Source organism: Salvelinus fontinalis, unplaced genomic scaffold (assembly GCF_029448725.1).
Source record: "Salvelinus fontinalis isolate EN_2023a unplaced genomic scaffold, ASM2944872v1 scaffold_0004, whole genome shotgun sequence".
Taxonomy (NCBI): Eukaryota; Metazoa; Chordata; class Actinopteri; order Salmoniformes; family Salmonidae; genus Salvelinus; species Salvelinus fontinalis.
The window spans coordinates 1336971-1363156 of NW_026600213.1; the positions used below are offsets into that span (position 1 = coordinate 1336971).

The 26186-nt window shown below is 45.3% G+C and overlaps 1 protein-coding gene across 1 annotated transcript in view; it reads left to right on the forward strand.

Moving 5' to 3' along the window:
• LOC129841936 (NACHT, LRR and PYD domains-containing protein 12-like) overlaps positions 1-26186 on the forward strand; it is a 286696-nt gene that overhangs the window by 95852 nt on the left and 164658 nt on the right. The window contains 1 exon segment of the mRNA XM_055910307.1: positions 24807-25040. Within this exon segment, the coding sequence (XP_055766282.1) occupies positions 24823-25040 (218 nt within the window). The 5' untranslated portion in view covers positions 24807-24822.

A 26186-nucleotide genomic window follows, 5' to 3' on the forward strand; every position in this document is an offset into this window, starting at 1 on the left:
TCCCTCTCTCTCTTTCCCTCTGTTCTGACTCTCTACCCTCCCTCTCTCTCTTTCCCTCTGTTCTGACTCTCTACCCTCCCTCTCTCTCTCTTTCCCTCTGTTCTGACTCTCTCCCCTCCCTCTCTCTCTCTTTCCCTCTGTTCTGACTCTCTCCCCTCCCTCTCTCTCTCTTTCCCTCTGTTCTGACTCTCTCCCCTCCATCTCTCTCTCTTTCCCTCTGTTCTGACTCTCTACCCTCCCTCTCTCTCTTTCCCTCTGTTCTGACTCCCTCTCTCTCTCTCTTTCCCTCTGTTCTGACTCTCTACCCTTCCTCTCTCTCTTTCCCTCTGTTCTGACTCTCTCCCCTCCCTCTCTCTCCCTCTGTTCTGACTCTCTCCCCTCCCTCTCTCTCCCTCTGTTCTGACTCTCTCCCCTCCATCTCTCTCTCTTTCCCTCTGTTCTGACTCTCTACCCTCCCTCTCTCTCTTTCCCTCTGTTCTGACTCCCTCTCTCTCTCTCTTTCCCTCTGTTCTGACTCTCTACCCTCCCTCTCTTTCCCTCTGTTCTGACTCTCTCCCCTCCCTCTCTCTCCCTCTGTTCTGACTCTCTCCCCTCCATCTCTCTCTCTTTCCCTCTGTTCTGACTCTCTACCCTCCCTCTCTCTCTTTCCCTCTGTTCTGACTCCCTCTCTCTCTCTCTTTCCCTCTGTTCTGACTCTCTACCCTCCCTCTCTTTCCCTCTGTTCTGACTCTCTCCCCTCCCTCTTTCTCTCCCCCTCAGGGCTCCAGATCCTCTATCAGTTCTGACTCTCTACCTTCCCAGTATAGTATACACAGACTGGACAACAGGACAATGATCCTAAGCCCGGACTTGAACCCGATCGAACATCTCTGGAGAGACATGAAAATAGCTGTACAGCTACGCTCCCCATCCAACCTGACAGCTTGAGAGGATCTGCAGAGAAGAATGGGAGAAACTCCACAAATACAGGTGTGCCAAGCTTGTAGCGTCATACCCAAGAAGACTCAAGGCTGTAATCACTGCCAAAGGTGCTTCAACAAAGTACTGAGTAATGGGTCTGAATACTTATGTAAATGTGATATCTAAGTTTTTTTTTAAAAAAATGTGCACACATAAAATAAACAGTTTTTGCTTTGTAATTCTGGGTTATTGTGTGTAGATTGATGAGGGTGAAAAACAATGTAATCCATTTTAGAATAAGGCTGTAACGTGGCAAAATGTGTAAAAAGTCAAGGGGTCTGAATGCTTTCTGAATGCACTGTATATCAGTATATTAGACTCTCTCTCTCTCTGCAGTGATGTTGTTTTCATCACTTCTGGTTTAACACTGCCATCAAGTGGTGATTGTCCAAACTGCACCCTTGTTAAGATAAGAAGCGAGAGATGCAGAGAGAGAGAGAGCAGAGAGCAGGCTGAGAGAGCAGAGAGAAGAGAGCAGAAAGAGGCAGAGAGAGCAGAGAGCAGGGAAAAGAGAAAGCAGAGAACAGAGAAGAGAGAAAGCAGAGAGGGTGAGAGCAGAGAGAGAGCAGGCTGAGAGCAGAGAGCATTAGAGAGAGAGGGAGAGACTGGAGAGCAGGCTGAGAGAGCAGAGAGACAACAGAAAGAGAGAGAAAAGAGAGAGCGAGAGAGAGCTGAGAGGGAGAGAGCAGAGAGAGAGCAGAGAACAGAGAGAGCAGAGGGAGTGAGAGAGAGCTGAGAGGGAGAGAGCAGAGAGAGAGCAGAGAAAGAGCAGCAGAGCAGAGAGAGAGAGAGCAGAGGGAGAGAGAGAGAGCTGAGAGGGAGAGAGCAGAGAGCAAAAAGAGAGAGAGAGAGAGTAGAGAGAGCAGGGAGAGAGAGAGGAGAGAAGAGAGAGCAGAGAGAGAAAGCAGAGAGCAGAGAGGTCAGAGAGCGAGCAGAGAGAGAGCAGGGAAGAGAGAGCCGAGGGAGAGATAGATCAGAGAACAGAGAGAGAAGAGTAGAGAAAAGAGAGAGAGCAGAGAACATATAGAGAGAGCAGAGTGAGAGAGAAGAGAGGGAGAGAGAGCAGGGTGAGAGAGAGAGAGCAGAGGGAGAGAGCTGAGAGCAGAGAGAGCATAGAGAGAGAGAGCAGAGACAGAGCAGAGAGTAGGCTGAGAGAGCAAAGAGAGAGAGCAGAGAGGAGAGAGAGAGCAGAGACCAGAGAGAGAGCAGGCTGAGAAATCAAAGAGAGAGAGCAGAGAGAGAGCAGAGAGAGAAGAGGGCAGAGAGAGCAGAGGGAGAGAGAGAGAGCAGAGAACAGAGAGAGAGCAGGCTGAAAAAGCAAAGAGAGAGTGAGAGAGCATAGAGTGAGAGCAGAGAGAGAGCAGAGAAAAGAGAGAGCAGAAGAGCAGAGGGAAAGCGAGAGCAGAGAGAGAGAGCAGAGAGGGAGAGAGAGCAGGCTGTGAGAGCAGAGGGAGAGAGAGCAGAGAGAGCAGAGAGAGAGCAGGCTGAGAGAGCAGAGAACAGAGAGCAGGCTGAGAAAGCAAAGAGAGAGCAGAGAGAAGAGAGAGGGCAGAGAGAACAGAGCAGAAAGAGCAGAGAACAGAGAGAGAGAAAAGAGAGGGCAGAGAGAGAAGAGCGAGAGCAGAGAGAGCAGAGGATAGAGAGAGCAGAGATAGACAGCAGAGAGACAGCAGAGAGAGAGAGCAGAGAGAGAGCAGAGTGAGAGAGAACAGAGAAGGCAGAGAGCAGAGAGAAGAGAGAGAACAGAGAGTGCTGAGAGAGCGAGAGCAGAGAGAGAAAGCAGAGCATAGAGAAAAGAGAGAGCAGAGAACAGAGACAGAGAGCAGAGAGAAAGAGCAGAAGACAGAGAGAGCTGAGCGAGCAGATAACAGAGAGAACAGAGAGAGAGGGGTGAGGGCAGAGTGAGAGAGAGAGCAGAGAGCAGGCTGAAAAAGCAAAGAGAGAGAGAGCAGAGGGAGAGAGAGAGCGCAGAGAGCAGAGAGAGCAGGCTGAGAAAGCAAAGAGAGAGTGAGAGAGCATAGAGTGAGAGCAGAGAAAAGAGAGAGCAGCGGGAGAGAGAGCAGGCTGAGAGAGCAGAGAACAGAGAGAGAGCAGGCTGAGAAAGCAAAGAGAGAGCAGAGAGAAGAGAGAGCAGAGGGAGAGAGAGCAGAGCGAGCAGAGGACAGAGAGAGCAGAGATAGACAGCAGAGAGAGCAGAGAGCAACAGCAGAGAGTGAGAGAGAACAGAGAGGGCAGAGAGAGCAGAGAGAGAGCAGAGAGAGAACAGAGAGTGCTGAGAGAGAAGAGAGAGCGAGAGCAGAGAGAGCAGAGCATAGAGAGCAGAGCATAGAGAAAAGTGAGAGCAGAGAGAGAGAGAGCAGAGAGAGATAGCAGGGAGAGCAGAGAGAGAGAGCAGAGGGAGAGACAGAGCAGATAGAAAAGCAGAGAGAGAGCAGAGGGCAGGGTAGAGAGAGCAGAGAGAGAGAACAGAGAGGGCAGAGAGAGAACAGAGAGTGCTGAGAGAGCAATAGAGAGCATAGAGAGCGAGAGAGAGCAGGCTGAGAAAGCAAAGAGAGAGTGAGATAGCATAGAGTGAGAGAGCAGAGAGAGAGCAGAGAGAAAGCAGAGAAAAGAGAGAACAGCAGAGCAGAGAGAGCAGAGGGAGAGAGAGCAGAGAGTGAGAGAGGGCAGAGAGAGAAGAGAGAGCAATAGAGAGCAGAGAGAGCGGACAGCAGAGAGCAGGCTGAAAAATAAAAGAGAGAGTGAGAGAGCATAGAGTGAGAGAGCAGAGAGAGAGCAGAGAAAAGAGAGAACTCTGTTGCTATAGTAACCCTGCATCACAACACTCTGTTGCTATAGTAACCCTGCATCACAACACTCTGTTGTACAATTTGTTTAATTCAATTCCACATATTTAATTGTTTTGTATTTCATTTCATATTTGTTTCATGTTTCAACCAGTCGCAGGTTAACGTCAACCTGACAGAGGAAACGTAACATCAATAACCAAACTGTTTTCACAATTAACATGCTTTTCTTGTTTCAAGTATGTTTTATTATGAAAAGTACAATATATCCTTGTATACTTGTACAACTATGGAGCGTATGTCCATATATAATTGTACAATTTGTTATTCAACATAAAAGACAACAAATGATCACATTGGTATTTTAACGGTGTTATTGTCACAATTATAGGAAGACACGCATGTGTGTGTGTGTGTGTGTGTGTTTCTACAGTGTGTGTGTGTGTGTGTGTGTGTTTCTACAGTGTGTGTGTGTGTGTGTGTGTGTGTTTCTACAGTGTGTGTGTGTGTTTGTCCAGTGTGTGTGTGTATCTGTCCAGTAAGTGTGTGTGTGTGTGTGTCCAGTGTGTGTGTATCTGTCCAGTGTGTGTCCAGTGTGTCTGTGTGTGTGTCCAGTGTGAGTGTGTGTGTGTGTGTCCAGTGTGTGTGTGTGTATCTGTCCAGTGTGTGTCCAGTGTGTGTGTGTCCAGTGTGTGTCCAGTGTGTCTGTCCAGTGAGTGTGTATGTGTCCAGTGTGAGTGTGTGTGTGTCCAGTGTGAGTGTGTGTGTGTCCAGTGTGAGTGAGTGTGTGTGTGTCCAGTGTGAGTGTGTGTGTGTCCAGTGTGAGTGTGTGTGTGTCCAGTGTGAGTGTGTGTGTGTGTCCAGTGTGTGTGTCCAGTGTGTGTCCAGTGTGAGTGTGTGTGTCCAGTGTGAGTGTGTGTTTCCAGTGTGTGTGTGTGTGTCCAGTGTGAGTGTGAGTGTGTGTCCAGTGTGTGTGTGTGTCCAGTGTGTGTATGTGTGTGTTTCCAGTGTGTGTGTGTGTGTGTGTGTCCAGTGTGTGTGTCCTGTGTGTCTGTGTCCAGTGAGTGTGTGTGTGTGTGTCCAGTGTAAGTGTGTGTCCAGTGTGAGTGTGTGTGTGTGTGTGTGTGTGTGTTTCCAGTGTGTGTGTGTGTCCAGTGTGTGTGTATCTGTCCAGTGTGTGTGTGTGTGTGTGTGTGTGTCCAGTGTGTCTGTGTGTGTGTTCAGTGTGTGTGTGTGTGTGTCCAGTATGAGTGTGTGTGTGTGTGTCCTGTGTGTGTGTCCAGTGTGTGTGTGTGTGTGTGTCCAGTGTGTGTGTCCAGTGTGTGTGTGTGCCCAGTGTGTGTGTGTGTGTGTGTCCAGTGTGAGTGTGTGTCCAGTGTGTGTACATGTGTGTCCAGTGTGTGTGTATCTGTCCAGTGAGTGTGTGTGTATCTGTCCAGTGTGTGTGTGTGTGTGTGTCCAGTGTGTGTGTGTGTGTATCTGTCCAGTGTGAGTGTGTGTGTGTCCAGTGTGAGTGTGTATCTGTCCAGTGTGAGTGTGTGTGTGTGTCCAGTGTGAGTGTGTGTGTGTCCAGTGTGAGTGTGTGTGTGTGTGTCCAGCGTGAGTGTGTGTCCAGTGTGAGCATGTGTGTGTGTGTCCAGTGTGAGTGTGTGTGTGTGTGTGTCCAGTGTGAGTGTGAGTGTGTGTGTCCAGTGTGAGTGTGTGTGTCCAGTGTGAGTGTGTGTGTCCAGTGTGATTGTGTGTGTGTGTGTGTGTGTGTGTGTGGGTGTCCAGTGTGAGTGTGTGTGTGTCCAGTGTGAGTGTGTGTGTGTGTCCAGTGTGAGTGTGTGTGTCCAGTGTGATTGTGTGTGTGTGTGTGTCCAGTGTGAGTGTGTCCAGTGTGAGTGTGTCCAGTGTGTGTGTGTGTGTCTGTCCAGTGAGTGTGTGTGTGTGTTCAGTGTGTGTGTGTCTGTCCAGTGTGAGTGTGTGTGTGTGTGTCCAGTGTGTGTGTGTCTGTCCAGTGAGTGTGTGTGTGTGTGTTCAGTGTGTGTGTGTCTGTCCAGTGTGTGTGTGTGTGTGTGTGTGTTCAGTGTGTGTGTGTGTGTGTGTGTTCAGTGTGTGTGTGTGTGTGTGTGTGTGTGTGTGTGTGTGTGTGTCAGGTTATTATTTCAGGGTCACTGAGGAGTCATAATAAATCCCAAACCCTGGATAGAGGGGCTCAGTGAATGTGGAGGTAAATGTGGTCAGGTGGGTCAGTGTGTCAGAGGAGGCTCTATAGAAGGACAGAGTGCCGGCTGGCCAGTCCAGATACACTCCTACTCTGTGGGAGCTGGAGGGGGGGACGTCTATGATAGTGGGATTATTATTGTGACAGGCATAGTAACGGTTGTTATAGCAGATCAGACTCCAGGACTTGTCATTGTGTCCAAGACAACAGTCATCACCCCCTTCTCTCCTGCTGATTCCTTTATATGTCACTCCTATATCAGCCCCCATTATCCCACTCCACTCTGCCTCCCAGTAACAGCGCCCAGTCAGACCCTCTCTACACAGCACCTGTCTACGTTCCTCAAATCTCTCTGGGTGATCAGGATACGGCTGCTTCTCTGTCCTACATGTCACCTTTCTGTTCTCCTCAGACAGAGAGAGGAGTCTGTTTACTGTGTTTAGGTCCAGTGTGAGATCACAGACATCTGATGGATGAAACCAGACACAATATTAGAAATCATCATCATTCACATTAGAATGTTAACTCACTTTTCACTAATTCATTTAATGTAGATGTTTCTAGGTATCAAAAGGAGAAGTTAAGGTAACTTGAGACTTGTTGAATGATCATATGTTATACTGTATGGTAATATAAAACACACTTATTCCCATTAATCACACACACACACACACACACACACACACACACACACACACACACACACACACACACACACACACACACACACACACACACACACACACACACACACACACACACACACACACACACACACACACATGTCTTATGTAACACGAACACGCCACACACACAGACACACACATTGTCAAATCAACTCTTTGTAATCTTTGGTGTCCCTGATTTCTGTTTCTGTAGAACTACAGCTGATATTTAATATGACCAAGTAAGTAATGATGGTGGTCTTTGACTTTGACTTAACTTGAATTAAGACTTATTCTTAGTTATATTCTTCACAGCAGTCAACACTCACATTTTCTAAGCCCAGGTTTCATTGTGTTCTCTCCACCATGTTCCACACTGTAGCGGTAAGCAGAAGAACAGACAGTCATTGAGGGATACACATGAACTCACACACACACACACACACACACACACACACACACACACACACACACACACACACACACACACACACACACACACACACACACACACACACACACACACATACACACACACACATGCACTAGACACAAACACTGCGTGTGTGTGTGTGTGTGTGTGTGTGTGTGTGTGTGTGTGTGTGTGTGTGTGTGTGTGTGTGTGTGTGTGTGTCTGTGTGTGTGTGTGTGTGTGTGTGTGTGTGTGTGTGTGTGTGTGTGAGAGAGGGTGTTTAGGTACTGTAGGATTCTTTAATCAGTTTGGCTAATTGGTGGAGTGGTTTTTGGCAATACACTTCAGATGTAATCATGGATTTAGCTGTTGAAATTCCTTCCCGGACCCCGCTACCGCCTATGGGCTAAGCCACCAATGTCTTCAAATCCTAGGCGAGAGATTGGCTGCTACCACTGGGGAGAGAGAGGAGCTGCTACCACTGAGGAGAGAGGAGCTGCTACCCCTGGGGAGAGAGGAGCTGCTACCCCTGGGGAGAGAGGAGCTGCTACCACTGGGGAGAGAGAGGAGCTGCTACCACTGAGGAGAGAGGAGCTGCTACCCCTGGGGAGAAAGGAGCTGCTACCCCTGGGGTGAGAGGAGCTGCTACCCCTGGGGAGAGAGAGGAGCTGCTACCCCTGGAGAGAGAGGAGCTGCTACCCCTGGGAGAGAGAGGAGTTGCTACCCCTGGGGAGAGAGGAGCTGCTACCCCTGGGGAGAGAGAGGAGGTGCTACCCCTGGGGAGAGAGAGGAGGTGCTACACCTGGGGAGAGAGGAGCTGTTACCAGGAGAGACTGTGACCCTGCTCGGGAAGAGCTTAACATTTGTTGATTGTTTGTTGATTGTTGTGGAACGTTTGTCAGGAGCTTCAGTGATGAAGACTGCTGAACTTGCTGATGTTTCACAATATGCCATGTCACCAGGTCTCAACACAATAGAACACCACCATCAACAGAACACCAAATGATGGATTTTCTTGTGGAAGAATGATGTCACATCCCTCCAATAGAGTCCCAGACAGTTGTAGAATGTAGGCCAAGGCACATTGTAAGAGCTGTAAAGAGAGAGGGAGGGGAGAGAGAACAGGCAGAACCTGATATGTAAATGAGCAGAGCAAATGAAAGTAACTTTCAACGACCGAATTTCAGACTGTTTCTATTGAGAGATAAAAGGTAAGACGACGATTGTTATGTGTATTCATATAGTTGATGATATTGTTATGTGTATTCATATAGTTGATGGTATTGTTATGTGTATTCATAGAGTTGATGGTATTGTTATGTGTATTCATATAGTTGATGATATTGTTATGTGTATTCATATAGTTGATGATATTGTTATGTGTATTCATATAGTTGATGATATTGTTATGTGTATTCATATAGTTGATGGTATTGTTATGTGTATTCATATAGTTGATGATATTGTTATGTGTATTCATATAGTTGATGATATTGTTATGTGTATTCATATAGTTGATGATATTGTTATGTGTATTAATATAGTTGATGATATTGTTATGTGTATTAATATAGTTGATGATATTGTTATGTGTATTCATATATATTTGATGATATTGTTATGTGTATTCATATAGTTGATGATATTGTTATGTGTATTCATATAGTTGATGATATTGTTATGTGTATTCATATAGTTGATGATATTTTTGGTGGACAGTGTTATAATAGTCCTACTCTCCTTAAAATGTATTTGATATAAATTAGATGCGTGGGGTGAATTTGTTCTGTGCCCATCTGTGTGCCCCAGGGTGATCGCTCCTACACTATCTAGAATCTAAAAGGGTTCTCTGGCTGTCCCCATAGGAGAACCCTTTGTAGAACCCTTTTGGGTACTAGGTAGAACCCTTTTGGGTTCCATACAGAACCCTTTCCACAGAGGGTTCTACATGGAAGCCAAAAGGAGGCAGTGGGGACCGCCGGAGGACTCATTTGGAACCCTTTATTCTAAGAGTGCACTGGATCATAGGTCTATAGACTTGTCTTCTCTAAACAGGCAAACAGGCTTAAAACACAACAAGCAACAAACAAACATTTTCTCTTTCTTATCTACTGTTAAATATTTTCACTCAGGAAGGTACGTTGTGTGAAACAGAGACTAATAATATTGTGAAAAGCCTAAAAACAACTTACACTTCCTCAAAACAGGTTGTGTGTGTTCATTAGTGCCCACCGTAGCAAAACGTTTGGCAACAGAAACTGTTTAGTCCACGTTGTACAGCGTTTGGAGTAAACTGTTCACGTAACATTTTAAAACTGTTGGCTGTGGAGTAAACTAATGAATACAACCCAGGTTGTAGCCTACGACTTGGCATGTTTATACCTGCCTGATGCTGAAACCTGAACGTAGCCTGAGGGGTATACTATGATGCAAGCTAGATATACTGGTTTTCTAAAGTTAGCCACCTTCAGTTAGCTTCACATTCCAGCTCAGGCCTCATCCATAAGAATATACAGAACAGAAAATATCTCAATGACTTGACATGTTCTGGTTGTGAATTCAGGCTACAAGGTGACAATCCTGACACTGATACTGGGTTAACACTATTTATACTGATACTGGGTTAACACTATTTATACTGATACTGGGTTAACACTATTGATACTGATACTGGGTTAACCCTGTTTATACTGATACTGGGTTAACCCTGTTTATACTGATACTGGGTTAACCCTATTTATACTGATACTGGGTTAACCCTATTCACACTGATACTGGGTTAACCCTGTTTATACTGATACTGGGTTAACCCTGTTTATACTGATACTGGGTTAACACTATTTATACTGATACTGGGTTAACCCTATTAATACTGATACTGGGTTAACCCTGTTTATACTAATACTGGGTTAACACTATTTATACTGATACTGGGTTAACACTATTGATACTGATACTGGGTTAACCCTGTTTATACTGATACTGGGTTAACACTATTTATACTGATACTGGGTTAACACTATTGATACTGATACTGGGTTAACCCTGTTTATACTGATACTGGGTTAACCTTATTTATACTGATACTGGGTTAACACTATTGATACTGATACTGGGTTAACCCTGTTTATACTGATACTGGGTTAACCCTGTTTATACTGATACTGGGTTAACCCTGTTTATACTGATACTGGGTTAACACTATTTATACTGATACTGGGTTAACACTATTTATACTGATACTGGGTTAACCCTATTTATACTGATACTGGGTTAACCCTGTTTATACTAATACTGGGTTAACACTATTTATACTGATACTGGGTTAACACTATTGATACTGATACTGGGTTAACCCTGTTTATACTGATACTGGGTTAACACTATTTATACTGATACTGGGTTAACACTATTGATACTGATACTGGGTTAACCCTGTTTATACTGATACTGGGTTAACCTTATTTATACTGATACTGGGTTAACACTATTGATACTGATACTGGGTTAACCCTGTTTATACTGATACTGGGTTAACCCTGTTTATACTGATACTGGGTTAACCCTGTTTATACTGATACTGGGTTAACACTATTTATACTGATACTGGGTTAACACTATTTATACTGATACTGGGTTAACCCTATTTATACTGATACTGGGTTAACACTATTTATACTGATACTGGGTTAACCCTATTTATACTGATACTGGGTAAACACTATTTATACTGATACTGGGTAAACACTATTTATACTGATACTGGGTTAACCCTGTTTATACTGATACTGGGTTAACCCTTTTGATACTGATACTGGGTTAACCCTGTTTATACTGATACTGGGTTAACCCTGTTTATACTGATACTGGGTTAACCCTGTTTATACTGATACTGGGTTAACCCTGTTTATACTGATACTGGGTTAACACTATTCCTGTGTAGGGTGTTTTGCTTTTACGCCAGCGACCTGGGCTCACTGCCCTGCCCCGCTGTTTGCTACAATGTTAATATCATAGGCTGCCCAACATCCATTGAACAAAGCGACACAATAATATGAGGGGACGTATTTTAGTAAGATATCAGTAAGTGTTGATTTAGAGTTGTCTTCTGGGTTCAGAGTTGGGAGATAACCAGTCCCAGTTTAAATCACCATGACAACCATTTCACTATTTCTCCAGAGCAGCAAGTAAATCTAGAGACTCAACCTTTGTAGAATCACAATCACCTTTAATCACCAAGTACATTTGCATATGTAGGATCTTAATTTGAGCCAGTTTACTACAGCAGGAAAATATTCCTGCAGCAACAGGAAATGTGAATTATTATGTGAATTGTAATTAATGGACATTTTTGTAGGGGTTGATAGATTTTTTGTAACAGAAACTCAAGTCTGAAATTTCTAAATGGAAATTGATAGTCAATACTGTATATCAAATGTATCAATATACAGTTGATATACAGTAAAGTGGTTATACAGTTGATATACAGTACAGTGGCTATACAGTAGATAAACAGTACAGTGGATATATAGTACAGTGGCAATACAGTTGATACACAATACAGTGTATACACAGTTGATATACAGTACAGTGGATATACAGTTGATATACAGTACAGTTGATATACAGTTGATATACAGTACAGTGGCTATACAGTTGATATACAGTACAGTGGATATACAGTACAGTGGATATACAGTTGATATACAGTACAGTGGCTATACAGTTGATATACAGTACAGTGGATATACAGTTGATATACAGTACAGTGGCTATACAGTTGATATACAGTACAGTGGCTATACAGTTGATACACAGTACAGTGTATATACAGTTGATATACATTGCAGTTGATATACAGTACAGTGGCTATACAGTTGATATACAGTACAGTGTATATACAGTTGATATACAGTACAGTTGATATACAGTACAGTGGATATAAAGTTGATAAACAGTACAGTGGCTATACAGTTGATATACAGTACAGTGTATATACAGTTGATATACAGTACAGTTGATATACAGTTGATATAGAGTACAGTGGATATACAGTTGATATACAGTACAGTTGATATACAGTACAGTTGATATACAGTTGATATATAGTACAGTGGCTATACAGTTGATATACAGTACAGTGGATATACAGTTGATATACAGTACAGTGGATATACAGTACAGTGGATATACAGTTGATAAACAGTTGATATACAGTACAGTGGCTATACAGTTGATATACAGTACAGTGGATATACAGTTGATATACAGGACAGTGGATATACAGTTGATAAACAGTACAGTGGATATACAGTACAGTGGCTATACAGTTGATATACAGTACAGTGGATATACAGTTGATATACAGTACAGTGGATATACAGTACAGTGGATATACAGTTGATAAACAGTTGATATACAGTACAGTGGCTATACAGTTGATATACAGTACAGTGGATACACAGTTGATATACAGTACAGTGGATATACAGTTGATATACAGTACAGTGGTTATACAGTATGGTGGATATACAGTTGATATACAGTTGATATACAGTACAGTGGATATACAGTTGATATACAGTACAGTGGATATACAGTTGATATACAGTACAGTGGCTATACAGTTGATATACAGTACAGTGGCTATACAGTTGATATACAGTACAGTGGATACACAGTTGATATACAGTACAGTGGATATACAGTTGATATACAGTACAGTGGTTATACAGTATGGTGGATATACAGTTGATATACAGTTGATATACAGTACAGTGGATATACAGTTGATATACAGTACAGTGGATATACAGTTGATATACAGTACAGTGGATACACAGTTGATATACAGCACAGTGTATATACAGTTGATATACAGTACAGTGGATACACAGTTGATATACAGTACAGTGGATTTACAGTTGATATACAGTACAGTGGATATACAGTACAGTGGCTATACAGTTGATATACAGCACAGTGTATATACAGTTGATATACAGTACAGTGGATACACAGTTGATATACAGTACAGTGGATGCACAGTTGATATACAGTACAGTGGATATACAGTTGATATACAGTACAGTGGATACACAGTGGCTATACAGTAACAGTGGATATACAGTTTATATACAGTACAGTGGATATACAGTTGATATACAGTACAGTGGATATACAGTTGATATACAGTACAGTGGATATACAGTTGGTATACAGGTGATAAACAGTGGATGTCCACATTTACAGTATCAGTATAAATATATCTAAGAGAGATGAACAGAGAGATAATGCAGTATAGTTCAGTTATTTAGTGTTCAGTTTAGAGATGGTTGATGTGGTGCAGCGTAGAGTGTATAGTCCTTTAGTCTCTATGGACCAGATGGCCAGTTGGTGAGGGCCACAGCATAGTCCTTTAGTCTCTATGGACCAGATGGCCAGTTGGTGAGGGCCACAGTATAGTCCTTTAGTCTCTATGGGCCAGGTGACCAGTTGGTGAGGGCCACAGCATAGTCCTTTAATCTCTATGGGCCAGGTGACCAGTTGGTGAGGGCCACAGCATAGTCCTTTAGTCTCTATAGGCCAGATAGCCAGTTGGTGAGGGCCACAGCATAGTCCTTTAGTCTCTATGGGCCAGGTGACCAGTTGGTGAGGGCCACAGCATAGTCCTTTAGACTCTATGGGCCAGATGGACAGTTGGTGAGGGCCACAACATAGTCCTTTAGTCTCTATGGGCCAGGTGCCCAGTTGGTGAGGGCCACAGCATAGTCCTTCAGTCTCTATGGGCCAAATGGACAGTTGGTGAGGGCCACAGCATACTCCTTTAGTCTCTATGGGCCAGGTAGTTAGTTGGTGAGGGCCACAGCATAGTCCTTTAGTCTGTATGGGCCAGATGCCCAATGGGTGAGGGCCACAGCATAGTCCTTTAGTCTCAATGGACCAGGTGACCAGTTGGTGAGGGCCACAGCATAGTCCTTTAGTCTCTATGGACCAGATGGCCAGTTGGTGAGGGCCACAGCATAGTCCTCTAGTCTCTATGGGCCAGATGACCAGTTGGTGAGGGCCACAGCATAGTCCTCTAGTCTGTATGGGCCAGATGCCCAGTGGGTGAGGGCCACAGCATAGTCCTTTAGTCTCCATGGACCAGGTGACCAGTTGGTGAGGGCCACAGCATAGTCCTTTAGTCTCTATGGACCAGATGGCCAGTTGGTGAGGGCCACAGCATAGTCCTCTAGTCTCTATGGGCCAGTTGGTGAGGGCCACAGCATAGTCCTTTAGTCTCTATGGGCCAGATGGCCAGTTGGTGAGGGCCACAGCATAGTCCTCTAGTCTCTATGGGCCAGTTGGTGAGGGCCACAGCATAGTCCTTTAGTCTCTATGGACCAGATGGCCAGTTGGTGAGGGCCACAGCATAGTCCTTTAGTCTCTATGGGCCAGATAGCCAGTTGGTGAGGGCCACAGCATAGTCCTTTAGTCTCTATGGGCCAGATGGCCAGTTGGTGAGGGCCACAGCATAGTCCTTTAGTCTCTATGGGCCAGGTGGACAGTTGGTGAGGGCCACAGCATAGTCCTTTAGTCTCTATGGGCCAGATAGCCAGTTGGTGAGGGCCACAGCATAGTCCTTTAGTCTCTATGGGCCAGATGGCCAGTTGGTGAGGGCCACAGCATAGTCCTTTAGTCTCTATGGGCCAGATGGCCAGTTAGTGAGGGACACAGCATAGTCCTTTAGTCTCTATGGACCAGATGGACAGTTGGTGAGGGCCACAGCATAGTCCTTTAGTCTCTATGGACCAGATGGCCAGTTGGTGAGGGCCACAGCATAGTCCTTTAGTCTCTATGGGCCAGATGGCCAGTTGGTGAGGGCCACAGCATAGTCCTTTAGTCTCTATGGGCCAGGTGGCCAGTTGGTGAGGGCCACAGCATAGTCCTTTAGTCTCTATGGGCCAGGTGGCCAGTTGGTGAGGGCCACAGCATAGTCCTTTAGTCTCTATGGACCAGATGGCCAGTTGGTGAGGGCCACAGCATAGTCCTTTAGTCTCTATGGGCCAGATGGCCAGTTGGTGAGGGCCACAGCATAGTCCTCTAGTCGCTATGGGCCAGATGCCCAGTTGGTGAGGGCCACAGCATAGTCCTTTAGTCTCTATGGACCAGGTGGCCAGTTGGTGAGGGCCACAGCATAGTCATTTAGTCTCTATGGGCCAGATGGCCAGTTGGTGAGGGCCACTGCATAGTCCTTTAGTCTCTATGGGCCAGGTGGCCAGTTGGTGAGGGCCACAGCATAGTCCTTTAGTCTCTATAGGCCAGATAGCCAGTTGGTGAGGGCCACAGCATAGTCCTTTAGTCTCTATGGGCCAGGTGACCAGTTGGTGAGGGCCACAGCATAGTCCTTTAGTCTCTATGGGCCAGATGGACAGTTGGTGAGGGCCACAACATAGTCCTTTAGTCTCTATGGGCCAGGTGCCCAGTTGGTGAGGGCCACAGCATAGTCCTTCAGTCTCTATGGGCCAGATGGACAGTTGGTGAGGGCCACAGCATACTCCTTTAGTCTCTATGGGCCAGGTAGTTAGTTGGTGAGGGCCACAGCATAGTCCTTTAGTCTGTATGGGCCAGATGCCCAATGGGTGAGGGCCACAGCATAGTCCTTTAGTCTCCATGGACCAGGTGACCAGTTGGTGAGGGCCACAGCATAGTCCTTTAGTCTCTATGGACCAGATGGCCAGTTGGTGAGGGCCACAGCATACTCCTTTAGTCTCTATGGGCCAGGTAGTTAGTTGGTGAGGGCCACAGCATAGTCCTTTAGTCTGTATGGGCCAGATGCCCAATGGGTGAGGGCCACAGCATAGTCCTTTAGTCTCAATGGACCAGGTGACCAGTTGGTGAGGGCCACAGCATAGTCCTTTAGTCTCTATGGACCAGATGGCCAGTTGGTGAGGGCCACAGCATAGTCCTCTAGTCTCTATGGGCCAGATGACCAGTTGGTGAGGGCCACAGCATAGTCCTCTAGTCTGTATGGGCCAGATGCCCAGTGGGTGAGGGCCACAGCATAGTCCTTTAGTCTCCATGGACCAGGTGACCAGTTGGTGAGGGCCACAGCATAGTCCTTTAGTCTCTATGGACCAGATGGCCAGTTGGTGAGGGCCACAGCATAGTCCTCTAGTCTCTATGGGCCAGTTGGTGAGGGCCACAGCATAGTCCTTTAGTCTCTATGGGCCAGATGGCCAGTTGGTGAGGGCCACAGCATAGTCCTCTAGTCTCTATGGGCCAGTTGGTGAGGGCCACAGCATAGTCCTTTAGTCTCTATGGACCAGATGGCCAGTTGGTGAGGGCCACAGCATAGTCCTTTAGTCTCTATGGGCCAGATAGCCAGTTGGTGAGGGCCACAGCATAGTCCTTTAGTCTCTATGGGCCAGATGGCCAGTTGGTGAGGGCCACAGCATAGTCCTTTAGTATCTATGGGCCAGGTGGACAGTTGGTGAGGGCCACAGCATAGTCCTTTAGTCTCTATGGGCCAGATAGCCAGTTGGTGAGGGCCACAGCATAGTCCTTTAGTCTCTATGGGCCAGATGGCCAGTTGGTGAGGGCCACAGCATAGTCCTTTAGTCTCTATGGGCCAGATGGCCAGTTAGTGAGGGACACAGCATAGTCCTTTAGTCTCTATGGACCAGATGGACAGTTGGTGAGGGCCACAGCATAGTCCTTTAGTCTCTATGGACCAGATGGCCAGTTGGTGAGGGCCACAGCATAGTCCTTTAGTCTCTATGGGCCAGATGGCCAGTTGGTGAGGGCCACAGCATAGTCCTTTAGTCTCTATGGGCCAGGTGGCCAGTTGGTGAGGGCCACAGCATAGTCCTTTAGTCTCTATGGGCCAGGTGGCCAGTTGGTGAGGGCCACAGCATAGTCCTTTAGTCTCTATGGACCAGATGGCCAGTTGGTGAGGGCCACAGCATAGTCCTTTAGTCTCTATGGGCCAGATGGCCAGTTGGTGAGGGCCACAGCATAGTCCTCTAGTCGCTATGGGCCAGATGCCCAGTTGGTGAGGGCCACAGCATAGTCCTTTAGTCTCTATGGACCAGGTGGCCAGTTGGTGAGGGCCACAGCATAGTCATTTAGTCTCTATGGGCCAGATGGCCAGTTGGTGAGGGCCACTGCATAGTCCTTTAGTCTCTATGGGCCAGGTGGCCAGTTGGTGAGGGCCACAGCATAGTCCTTTAGTCTCTATAGGCCAGATAGCCAGTTGGTGAGGGCCACAGCATAGTCCTTTAGTCTCTATGGGCCAGGTGACCAGTTGGTGAGGGCCACAGCATAGTCCTTTAGTCTCTATGGGCCAGATGGACAGTTGGTGAGGGCCACAACATAGTCCTTTAGTCTCTATGGGCCAGGTGCCCAGTTGGTGAGGGCCACAGCATAGTCCTTCAGTCTCTATGGGCCAGATGGACAGTTGGTGAGGGCCACAGCATACTCCTTTAGTCTCTATGGGCCAGGTAGTTAGTTGGTGAGGGCCACAGCATAGTCCTTTAGTCTGTATGGGCCAGATGCCCAATGGGTGAGGGCCACAGCATAGTCCTTTAGTCTCCATGGACCAGGTGACCAGTTGGTGAGGGCCACAGCATAGTCCTTTAGTCTCTATGGACCAGATGGCCAGTTGGTGAGGGCCACAGCATAGTCCTCTAGTCTCTATGGGCCAGATGGCCAGTTGGTGAGGGCCACAGCATAGTCCTCTAGTCTGTATGGGCCAGATGCCCAGTGGGTGAGGGCCACAGCATAGTCCTTTAGTCTCCATGGACCAGGTGACCAGTTGGTGAGGGCCACAGCATAGTCCTTTAGTCTCTATGGACCAGATGGCCAGTTGGTGAGGGCCACAGCATAGTCCTCTAGTCTCTATGGGCCAGTTGGTGAGGGCCACAGCATAGTCCTTTAGTCTCTATGGGCCAGATGGCCAGTTGGTGAGGGCCACAGCATAGTCCTCTAGTCTCTATGGGCCAGTTGGTGAGGGCCACAGCATAGTCCTTTAGTCTCTATGGACCAGATGGCCAGTTGGTGAGGGCCACAGCATAGTCCTTTAGTCTCTATGGGCCAGATAGCCAGTTGGTGAGGGCCACAGCATAGTCCTTTAGTCTCTATGGGCCAGATGGCCAGTTGGTGAGGGCCACAGCATAGTCCTTTAGTCTCTATGGGCCAGGTGGACAGTTGGTGAGGGCCACAGCATAGTCCTTTAGTCTCTATGGGCCAGATAGCCAGTTGGTGAGGGCCACAGCATAGTCCTTTAGTCTCTATGGGCCAGATGGCCAGTTGGTGAGGGCCACAGCATAGTCCTTTAGTCTCTATGGGCCAGATGGCCAGTTAGTGAGGGACACAGCATAGTCCTTTAGTCTCTATGGACCAGATGGACAGTTGGTGAGGGCCACAGCATAGTCCTTTAGTCTCTATGGACCAGATGGCCAGTTGGTGAGGGCCACAGCATAGTCCTTTAGTCTCTATGGGCCAGATGGCCAGTTGGTGAGGGCCACAGCATAGTCCTTTAGTCTCTATGGGCCAGGTGGCCAGTTGGTGAGGGCCACAGCATAGTCCTTTAGTCTCTATGGGCCAGGTGGCCAGTTGGTGAGGGCCACAGCATAGTCCTTTAGTCTCTATGGACCAGATGGCCAGTTGGTGAGGGCCACAGCATAGTCCTTTAGTCTCTATGGGCCAGATGGCCAGTTGGTGAGGGCCACAGCATAGTCCTCTAGTCGCTATGGGCCAGATGCCCAGTTGGTGAGGGCCACAGCATAGTCCTTTAGTCTCTATGGACCAGGTGGCCAGTTGGTGAGGGCCACAGCATAGTCATTTAGTCTCTATGGGCCAGATGGCCAGTTGGTGAGGGCCACTGCATAGTCCTTTAGTCTCTATGGGCCAGGTGGCCAGTTGGTGAGGGCCACAGCATAGTCCTTTAGTCTCTATAGGCCAGATAGCCAGTTGGTGAGGGCCACAGCATAGTCCTTTAGTCTCTATGGGCCAGGTGACCAGTTGGTGAGGGCCACAGCATAGTCCTTTAGTCTCTATGGGCCAGATGGACAGTTGGTGAGGGCCACAACATAGTCCTTTAGTCTCTATGGGCCAGGTGCCCAGTTGGTGAGGGCCACAGCATAGTCCTTTAGTCTCTATGGACCAGATGGCCAGTTGGTGAGGGCCACAGCATAGTCCTTTAGTCTCTATGGGCCAGATGGCCAGTTGGTGAGGGCCACAGCATAGTCCTCTAGTCGCTATGGGCCAGATGCCCAGTTGGTGAGGGCCACAGCATAGTCCTTTAGTCTCTATGGACCAGGTGGCCAGTTGGTGAGGGCCACAGCATAGTCATTTAGTCTCTATGGGCCAGATGGCCAGTTGGTGAGGGCCACTGCATAGTCCTTTAGTCTCTATGGGCCAGGTGGCCAGTTGGTGAGGGCCACAGCATAGTCCTTTAGTCTCTATAGGCCAGATAGCCAGTTGGTGAGGGCCACAGCATAGTCCTTTAGTCTCTATGGGCCAGGTGACCAGTTGGTGAGGGCCACAGCATAGTCCTTTAGTCTCTATGGGCCAGATGGACAGTTGGTGAGGGCCACAACATAGTCCTTTAGTCTCTATGGGCCAGGTGCCCAGTTGGTGAGGGCCACAGCATAGTCCTTCAGTCTCTATGGGCCAGATGGACAGTTGGTGAGGGCCACAGCATACTCCTTTAGTCTCTATGGGCCAGGTAGTTAGTTGGTGAGGGCCACAGCATAGTCCTTTAGTCTGTATGGGCCAGATGCCCAATGGGTGAGGGCCACAGCATAGTCCTTTAGTCTCCATGGACCAGGTGACCAGTTGGTGAGGGCCACAGCATAGTCCTTTAGTCTCTATGGACCAGATGGCCAGTTGGTGAGGGCCACAGCATAGTCCTCTAGTCTCTATGGGCCAGATGGCCAGTTGGTGAGGGCCACAGCATAGTCCTCTAGTCTGTATGGGCCAGATGCCCAGTGGGTGAGGGCCACAGCATAGTCCTTTAGTCTCCATGGACCAGGTGACCAGTTGGTGAGGGCCACAGCATAGTCCTTTAGTCTCTATGGACCAGATGGCCAGTTGGTGAGGGCCACAGCATAGTCCTCTAGTCTCTATGGGCCAGTTGGTGAGGGCCACAGCATAGTCCTTTAGTCTCTATGGGCCAGATGGCCAGTTGGTGAGGGCCACAGCATAGTCCTCTAGTCTCTATGGGCCAGTTGGTGAGGGCCACAGCATAGTCCTTTAGTCTCTATGGACCAGATGGCCAGTTGGTGAGGGCCACAGCATAGTCCTTTAGTCTCTATGGGCCAGATAGCCAGTTGGTGAGGGCCACAGCATAGTCCTTTAGTCTCTATGGGCCAGATGGCCAGTTGGTGAGGGCCACAGCATAGTCCTTTAGTCTCTATGTGCCAGGTGGACAGTTGGTGTGGGCCACAGCATAGTCCTTTAGTCTCTATGGGCCAGATAGCCAGTTGGTGAGGGCCACAGCATAGTCCTTTAGTCTCTATGGGCCAGATGGCCAGTTGGTGAGGGCCACAGCATAGTCCTTTAGTCTCTATGGGCCAGATGGCCAGTTAGTGAGGGACACAGCATAGTCCTTTAGTCTCTATGGACCAGATGGACAGTTGGTGAGGGCCACAGCATAGTCCTTTAGTCTCTATGGACCAGATGGCCAGTTGGTGAGGGCCACAGCATAGTCCTTTAGTCTCTATGGGCCAGATGGCCAGTTGGTGAGGGCCACAGCATAGTCCTTTAGTCTCTATGGGCCAGGTGGCCAGTTGGTGAGGGCCACAGCATAGTCCTTTAGTCTCTATGGGCCAGGTGGCCAGTTGGTGAGGGCCACAGCATAGTCCTTTAGTCTCTATGGACCAGATGGCCAGTTGGTGAGGGCCACAGCATAGTCCTTTAGTCTCTATGGGCCAGATGGCCAGTTGGTGAGGGCCACAGCATAGTCCTCTAGTCGCTATGGGCCAGATGCCCAGTTGGTGAGGGCCACAGCATAGTCCTTTAGTCTCTATGGACCAGGTGGCCAGTTGGTGAGGGCCACAGCATAGTCATTTAGTCTCTATGGGCCAGAGGGCCAGTTGGTGAGGGCCACTGCATAGTCCTTTAGTCTCTATGGGCCAGGTGGCCAGTTGGTGAGGGCCACAGCATAGTCCTTTAGTCTCTATGGACCAGATGCCCAGTTGGTGAGGGCCACAGCATAGTCCTTTAGTCTCTATGGGCCAGATGGCCAGTTGGTGAGGGCCACAGAATAGTCCTTTAGTCTCTATGGGCCAGGTGGCCAGTTGGTGAGGGCCACAGCATAGTCATTTAGTCTCTATGGGCCAGAGGGCCAGTTGGTGAGGGCCACTGCATAGTCCTTTAGTCTCTATGGGCCAGATGGCCAGTTGGTGAGGGCCACAGCATAGTCCTCTAGTCTCTATGGACCAGATGGCCAGTTGGTGAGGGCCACAGCATAGTCCTTTAGTCTCTATGGACCAGGTGACCAGTTGGTGAGGGCCACATAAAGGGGAAAGAAACTGTTCAGATGGGGGTCTATAACATCCAATCACAGAGGTTTCAGCAGCTGACAGTTGTAACGTTGATAATAACTCAAACTGCCTTATTCAGATAAAGACAATCTCTGTACAGATGTAGGATCTTAATTTGATCAACCTGTTGCAGGAAAACTAAAACTTGTACTGTATTTGAGTTTGTTTAAGCTTTAAAAAAAGTTTCTGAAGATGATAAATTCCACTTTTCCATTTTAAAATGGTTCATTAATTATCATCTACATAATATTTCAAATGATCCTGTTCCTGCAGGATTATTCTCCTGCTGTAGCAAACTGGTTCAAATTAAGATCCAACATCTGTAGCAATATACCTCTCTCTAATGTATATGGCTCTATCAGGATATATATACCTCTCTCTAATGTATATGACTATATCAGGATATATATACCTCTCTCTAATGTATATGACTATATCAGGATATATATACCTCTCTCTAATGTATATGACTCTATCAGGATATATATACCTCTCTCTAATGTATATGACTATATCAGGATATATATACCTCTCTCTAATGTATATGACTATATCAGGATATATATACCTCTCTAATGTATATGACTCTATCAGGATATATATACCTCTCTCTAATGTATATGACTCTATCAGGATATATATACCTCTCTCTAATGTATATGACTATATCAGGATATATATACCTCTCTCTAATGTATATGACTATATCAGGATATATATACCTCTCTCTAATGTATATGACTCTATCAGGATATATATACCTCTCTCTAATGTATATGACTATATCAGGATATATATACCTCTCTCTAATGTATATGACTATATCAGGATATATATACCTCTCTAATGTATATGACTATATCAGGATATATATACCTCTCTCTAATGTATATGACTCTATCAGGATATATATACCTCTCTCTAATGTATATGGCTCTATCAGGATATATATACCTCTCTCTAATATATATGACTATATCAGGATATATATACCTCTCTCTAATGTATATGGCTCTATCTGGATTGACTTTTGACCATTTGACATCTTTTATTTACTGTTGTTTAGGCTGGTTGAATGAGTGGTCTATGAAAGCTACTTCATCTGCCAGAAAACAGGTGGCTGCACCAGTGACTGTAAGTTATGTGATTTCCTCATATGAAATTAAAAGTATGTTTGTAGCCTACGCAGTTACAAAATGGCTGTTGAAACTGTGACACATAGATTTCTCTGTAACATTAAATAGATGTGTTGGTATGTAGGAAAGACGGGCAGACTCTCGTACTGTAGGTCTAGGCTACCTACAAACTATTATAAGGTTAGGTCGATGTCAGACATTCAATAGTCAGAGTAGGTTGGAGCTATGATCACTTGTCATGCTGACAAACCTGATGGTCTCTGTGAACTGACCTGAACAGGTTTAGGCTGGTCATGTATGATATGTAGGTTATAGCTGAGGTATAGACCTTGATCTGCATATCACTAACAAACCACTACTATACATTATAACCTAGCCCACTTTACATAATATAACATCTACATATCACTAACAACCTGCTATTATACATTATAACCTAGTCTACTTTACATAATATAACATCTACATATCACTAACAAACTGCTATTATACATTATAACCTAGTCTACTTTACATAATATAACATCTGCATATCACTAACAAACTGCTACTATACATTATAACCTAGTCTACTTTACATAATATAACATCTACATATCACTAACAACCCACTACTATACATTATAACCTAGTCTACTTTACATAATATAACATCTACATATCACTAACAGCCCACTACTATACATTATAACCTAGTCTACTTTACATAATATAACATCTACATATCACTAACAAACTGCTATTATACATTATAACCTAGTATACTTTACATAATATAACATCTGCATATCACTAACAACCCTCTACTATACATTATAACCTAGCCTACTTTACATAATATAACATCTACATATCACTAACAACCCTCTACTATACATTATAACCTAGTCTACTTTACATAATATAACATCTACATATCACTAACAACCCACTATTATACATTATAACCTAGCCTACTTTACATAATATAACATCTACATATCACTAACAACCCACTACTATACATTATAACCTAGTCTACTTTACATAATATAACACTACATATCACTAACAACCCACTATTATACATTATAACCTAGTCTACTTTACATAATAATACATCTACATATCACTAACAACCCACTATTATACATTATAACCTAGCCTACTTTACATAATATAACATCTACATATCACTAACAACCCACTACTATACATTATAACCTAGTCTACTTTACATAATATAACATATCACTAACAACCCACTACTATACATTATAACCTAGCCTACTTTACATAATATAACATATTACTAACAACCCACTACTATACATTATAACCTAGCCTACTTTACATAATATAACATCTACATATCACTAACAACCCACTACTATACATTATAACCTAGCCTACTTTACATTATTTAAAATCTCTTACTTGATGCAAAAAACCTTTCTGAATTGATCAAAGATTTCCCCCTCAGATCAATCATGTCCGTTTTAGCCCTTCTGTCTACATTCTCAGATATGTTTAGAAAATAACAGCTTGAAAGACAATAAATGTCCTACTTTTAATTCACACAAATAAAAATAATTAATGAGACATGGCCTTGTGTTGCTGTAGTGTTTATAACTACCTTAACAAACAGTGACTTATTATTATTATTATTATTATTATTATTATTATTATTATTATTGTTGCTGTACTGTCTATAACTACCTTAACAAACAGTGACTTATTATTATTATTATTATTATTATTATTATTGTTGCTGTACTGTCTATAACTACCTTAACAAACAGTGACTTATTATTATTATTATTATTATTATTATTATTGTTGCTGTACTGTCTATAACTACCTTAACAAACAGTGACTTATTATTATTATTGTTATTATTGTTGTTGCTGTACTGTCTAGAACTACCTTAACAAACAGTGACTTATTATTATTATTGACAGTTACCATGGAGATGTCATTTCACAGCTACATATTCATGTGATTGCATTAAATCATCTGATTGTTTCTATGTCTGTTAGTAAATGTTTTATAGGAGATAATTAATAATTTATAACAACTGACATTAAAGAATCACTGTTAACCACAAGCAACATGCTGGATCTCTGTTTAGGGGTCAGTGCTCTAAAATGAGTCTCTCTGGGGAGAGAGAGGAGGGGGGCCCTGCCTCTAAAATGAGTCTCTCTGGGGAGAGAGAGGAGGGGGGCCCTGCCTCTAAAATGAGTCTCTCTGGGGAGAGAGAGGAGGGGGGCCCTGCCTCTAAAATGAGTCTCTCTGGGAAGAGAGAGGAGGGGGGCCCTGCCTCTAAAATGAGTCTCTCTGGGGGACATGACACCAAAGCTAAGAGGTAAGATGACAATTTTATGAAGAATTTATTACGTTTATTTCCAAAATAAATAGCTAGCTTAAGATGAATGTACTTACTGTAAATCTCTCTGGATAAGAGCATCTGCTAAATCAGGGGTTCTCAATCCGGGGTCTGTGGAGGTACTGCAGGGGTTCTCAATCCAGGGTCTGTGGATGTACTGCAGGGGTTCTCAATCCGGGGTCTGTGGAGGTACTGCAGGGGTTCTCAATCCGGGGTCTGTGGAGGTACTGCAGGGGTTCTCAATCCGGGGTCTGTGGAGGTACTGCAGGGGTTCTCAATCCGGGGTCTGTGGAGGTACTGCAGGGTTCCACGGCACCCTGACTGTACTCGTTGCAATGGAAGACATTTGATAGAATTTTCACGACACGACCACTTTGCCTACTCTTAATTATTGACTAATATAATGGAATGCATATTTTTTTTACCAATTCTTATCGTTGTTACAAGCAGAATTGTGATAATATTACTGTTAGCCTAGTGGTTAGAGTGTTGCTGGATGGAATCCTCGAGCTGACAAGGTAAAAATCTGTCGTTCTGCCCTGAGCAAGGCAGTTAACCCACTGTTCCCCGGGCGCCGAAGACGTGGATGTCGACTAAGGCAGCCCCCCCCTCCCCTCCAATGTAACAGTATAACTTTAAAACTAGTTCATTGGATCCGCCATGGAGCCCAGTTTCAACATTACCTTATCTTATATTATGTCTCTAGTTGTGAAGTAAAAAAAAACATAAGACTGAAACTTGACTAATTGTCTCTCTGAAATGAAAACATCAAGTGATAGATTTTAAACAAAAACATGTCTGTCATTGAACAACCCCATGTCATGATTAGATAGTGAAAAAACACACCAATCTTTTTGAAAATGTCTTTAAGAAATAAAAGCTTTTTACCAACTTTTCTGAAAATGGATATATAGCTTTTTGGAATGAAACTCTTATGTTTCCCCATCTGAGCTCAGAGTAGATGAGAGATGTAATGTTTGTCTCTGTTGTGTTGAAGCCCAATCAAGCAGGAGAGACCAGCCTCCCCTGAACCCAGCTGTGTGTGTTCTACTGAACAAAGGTAAGAAGAACTCATGGGTCATGGTCAGTGAGTTAAACAACACTGTCTCTAGTCATTTCTCCTCT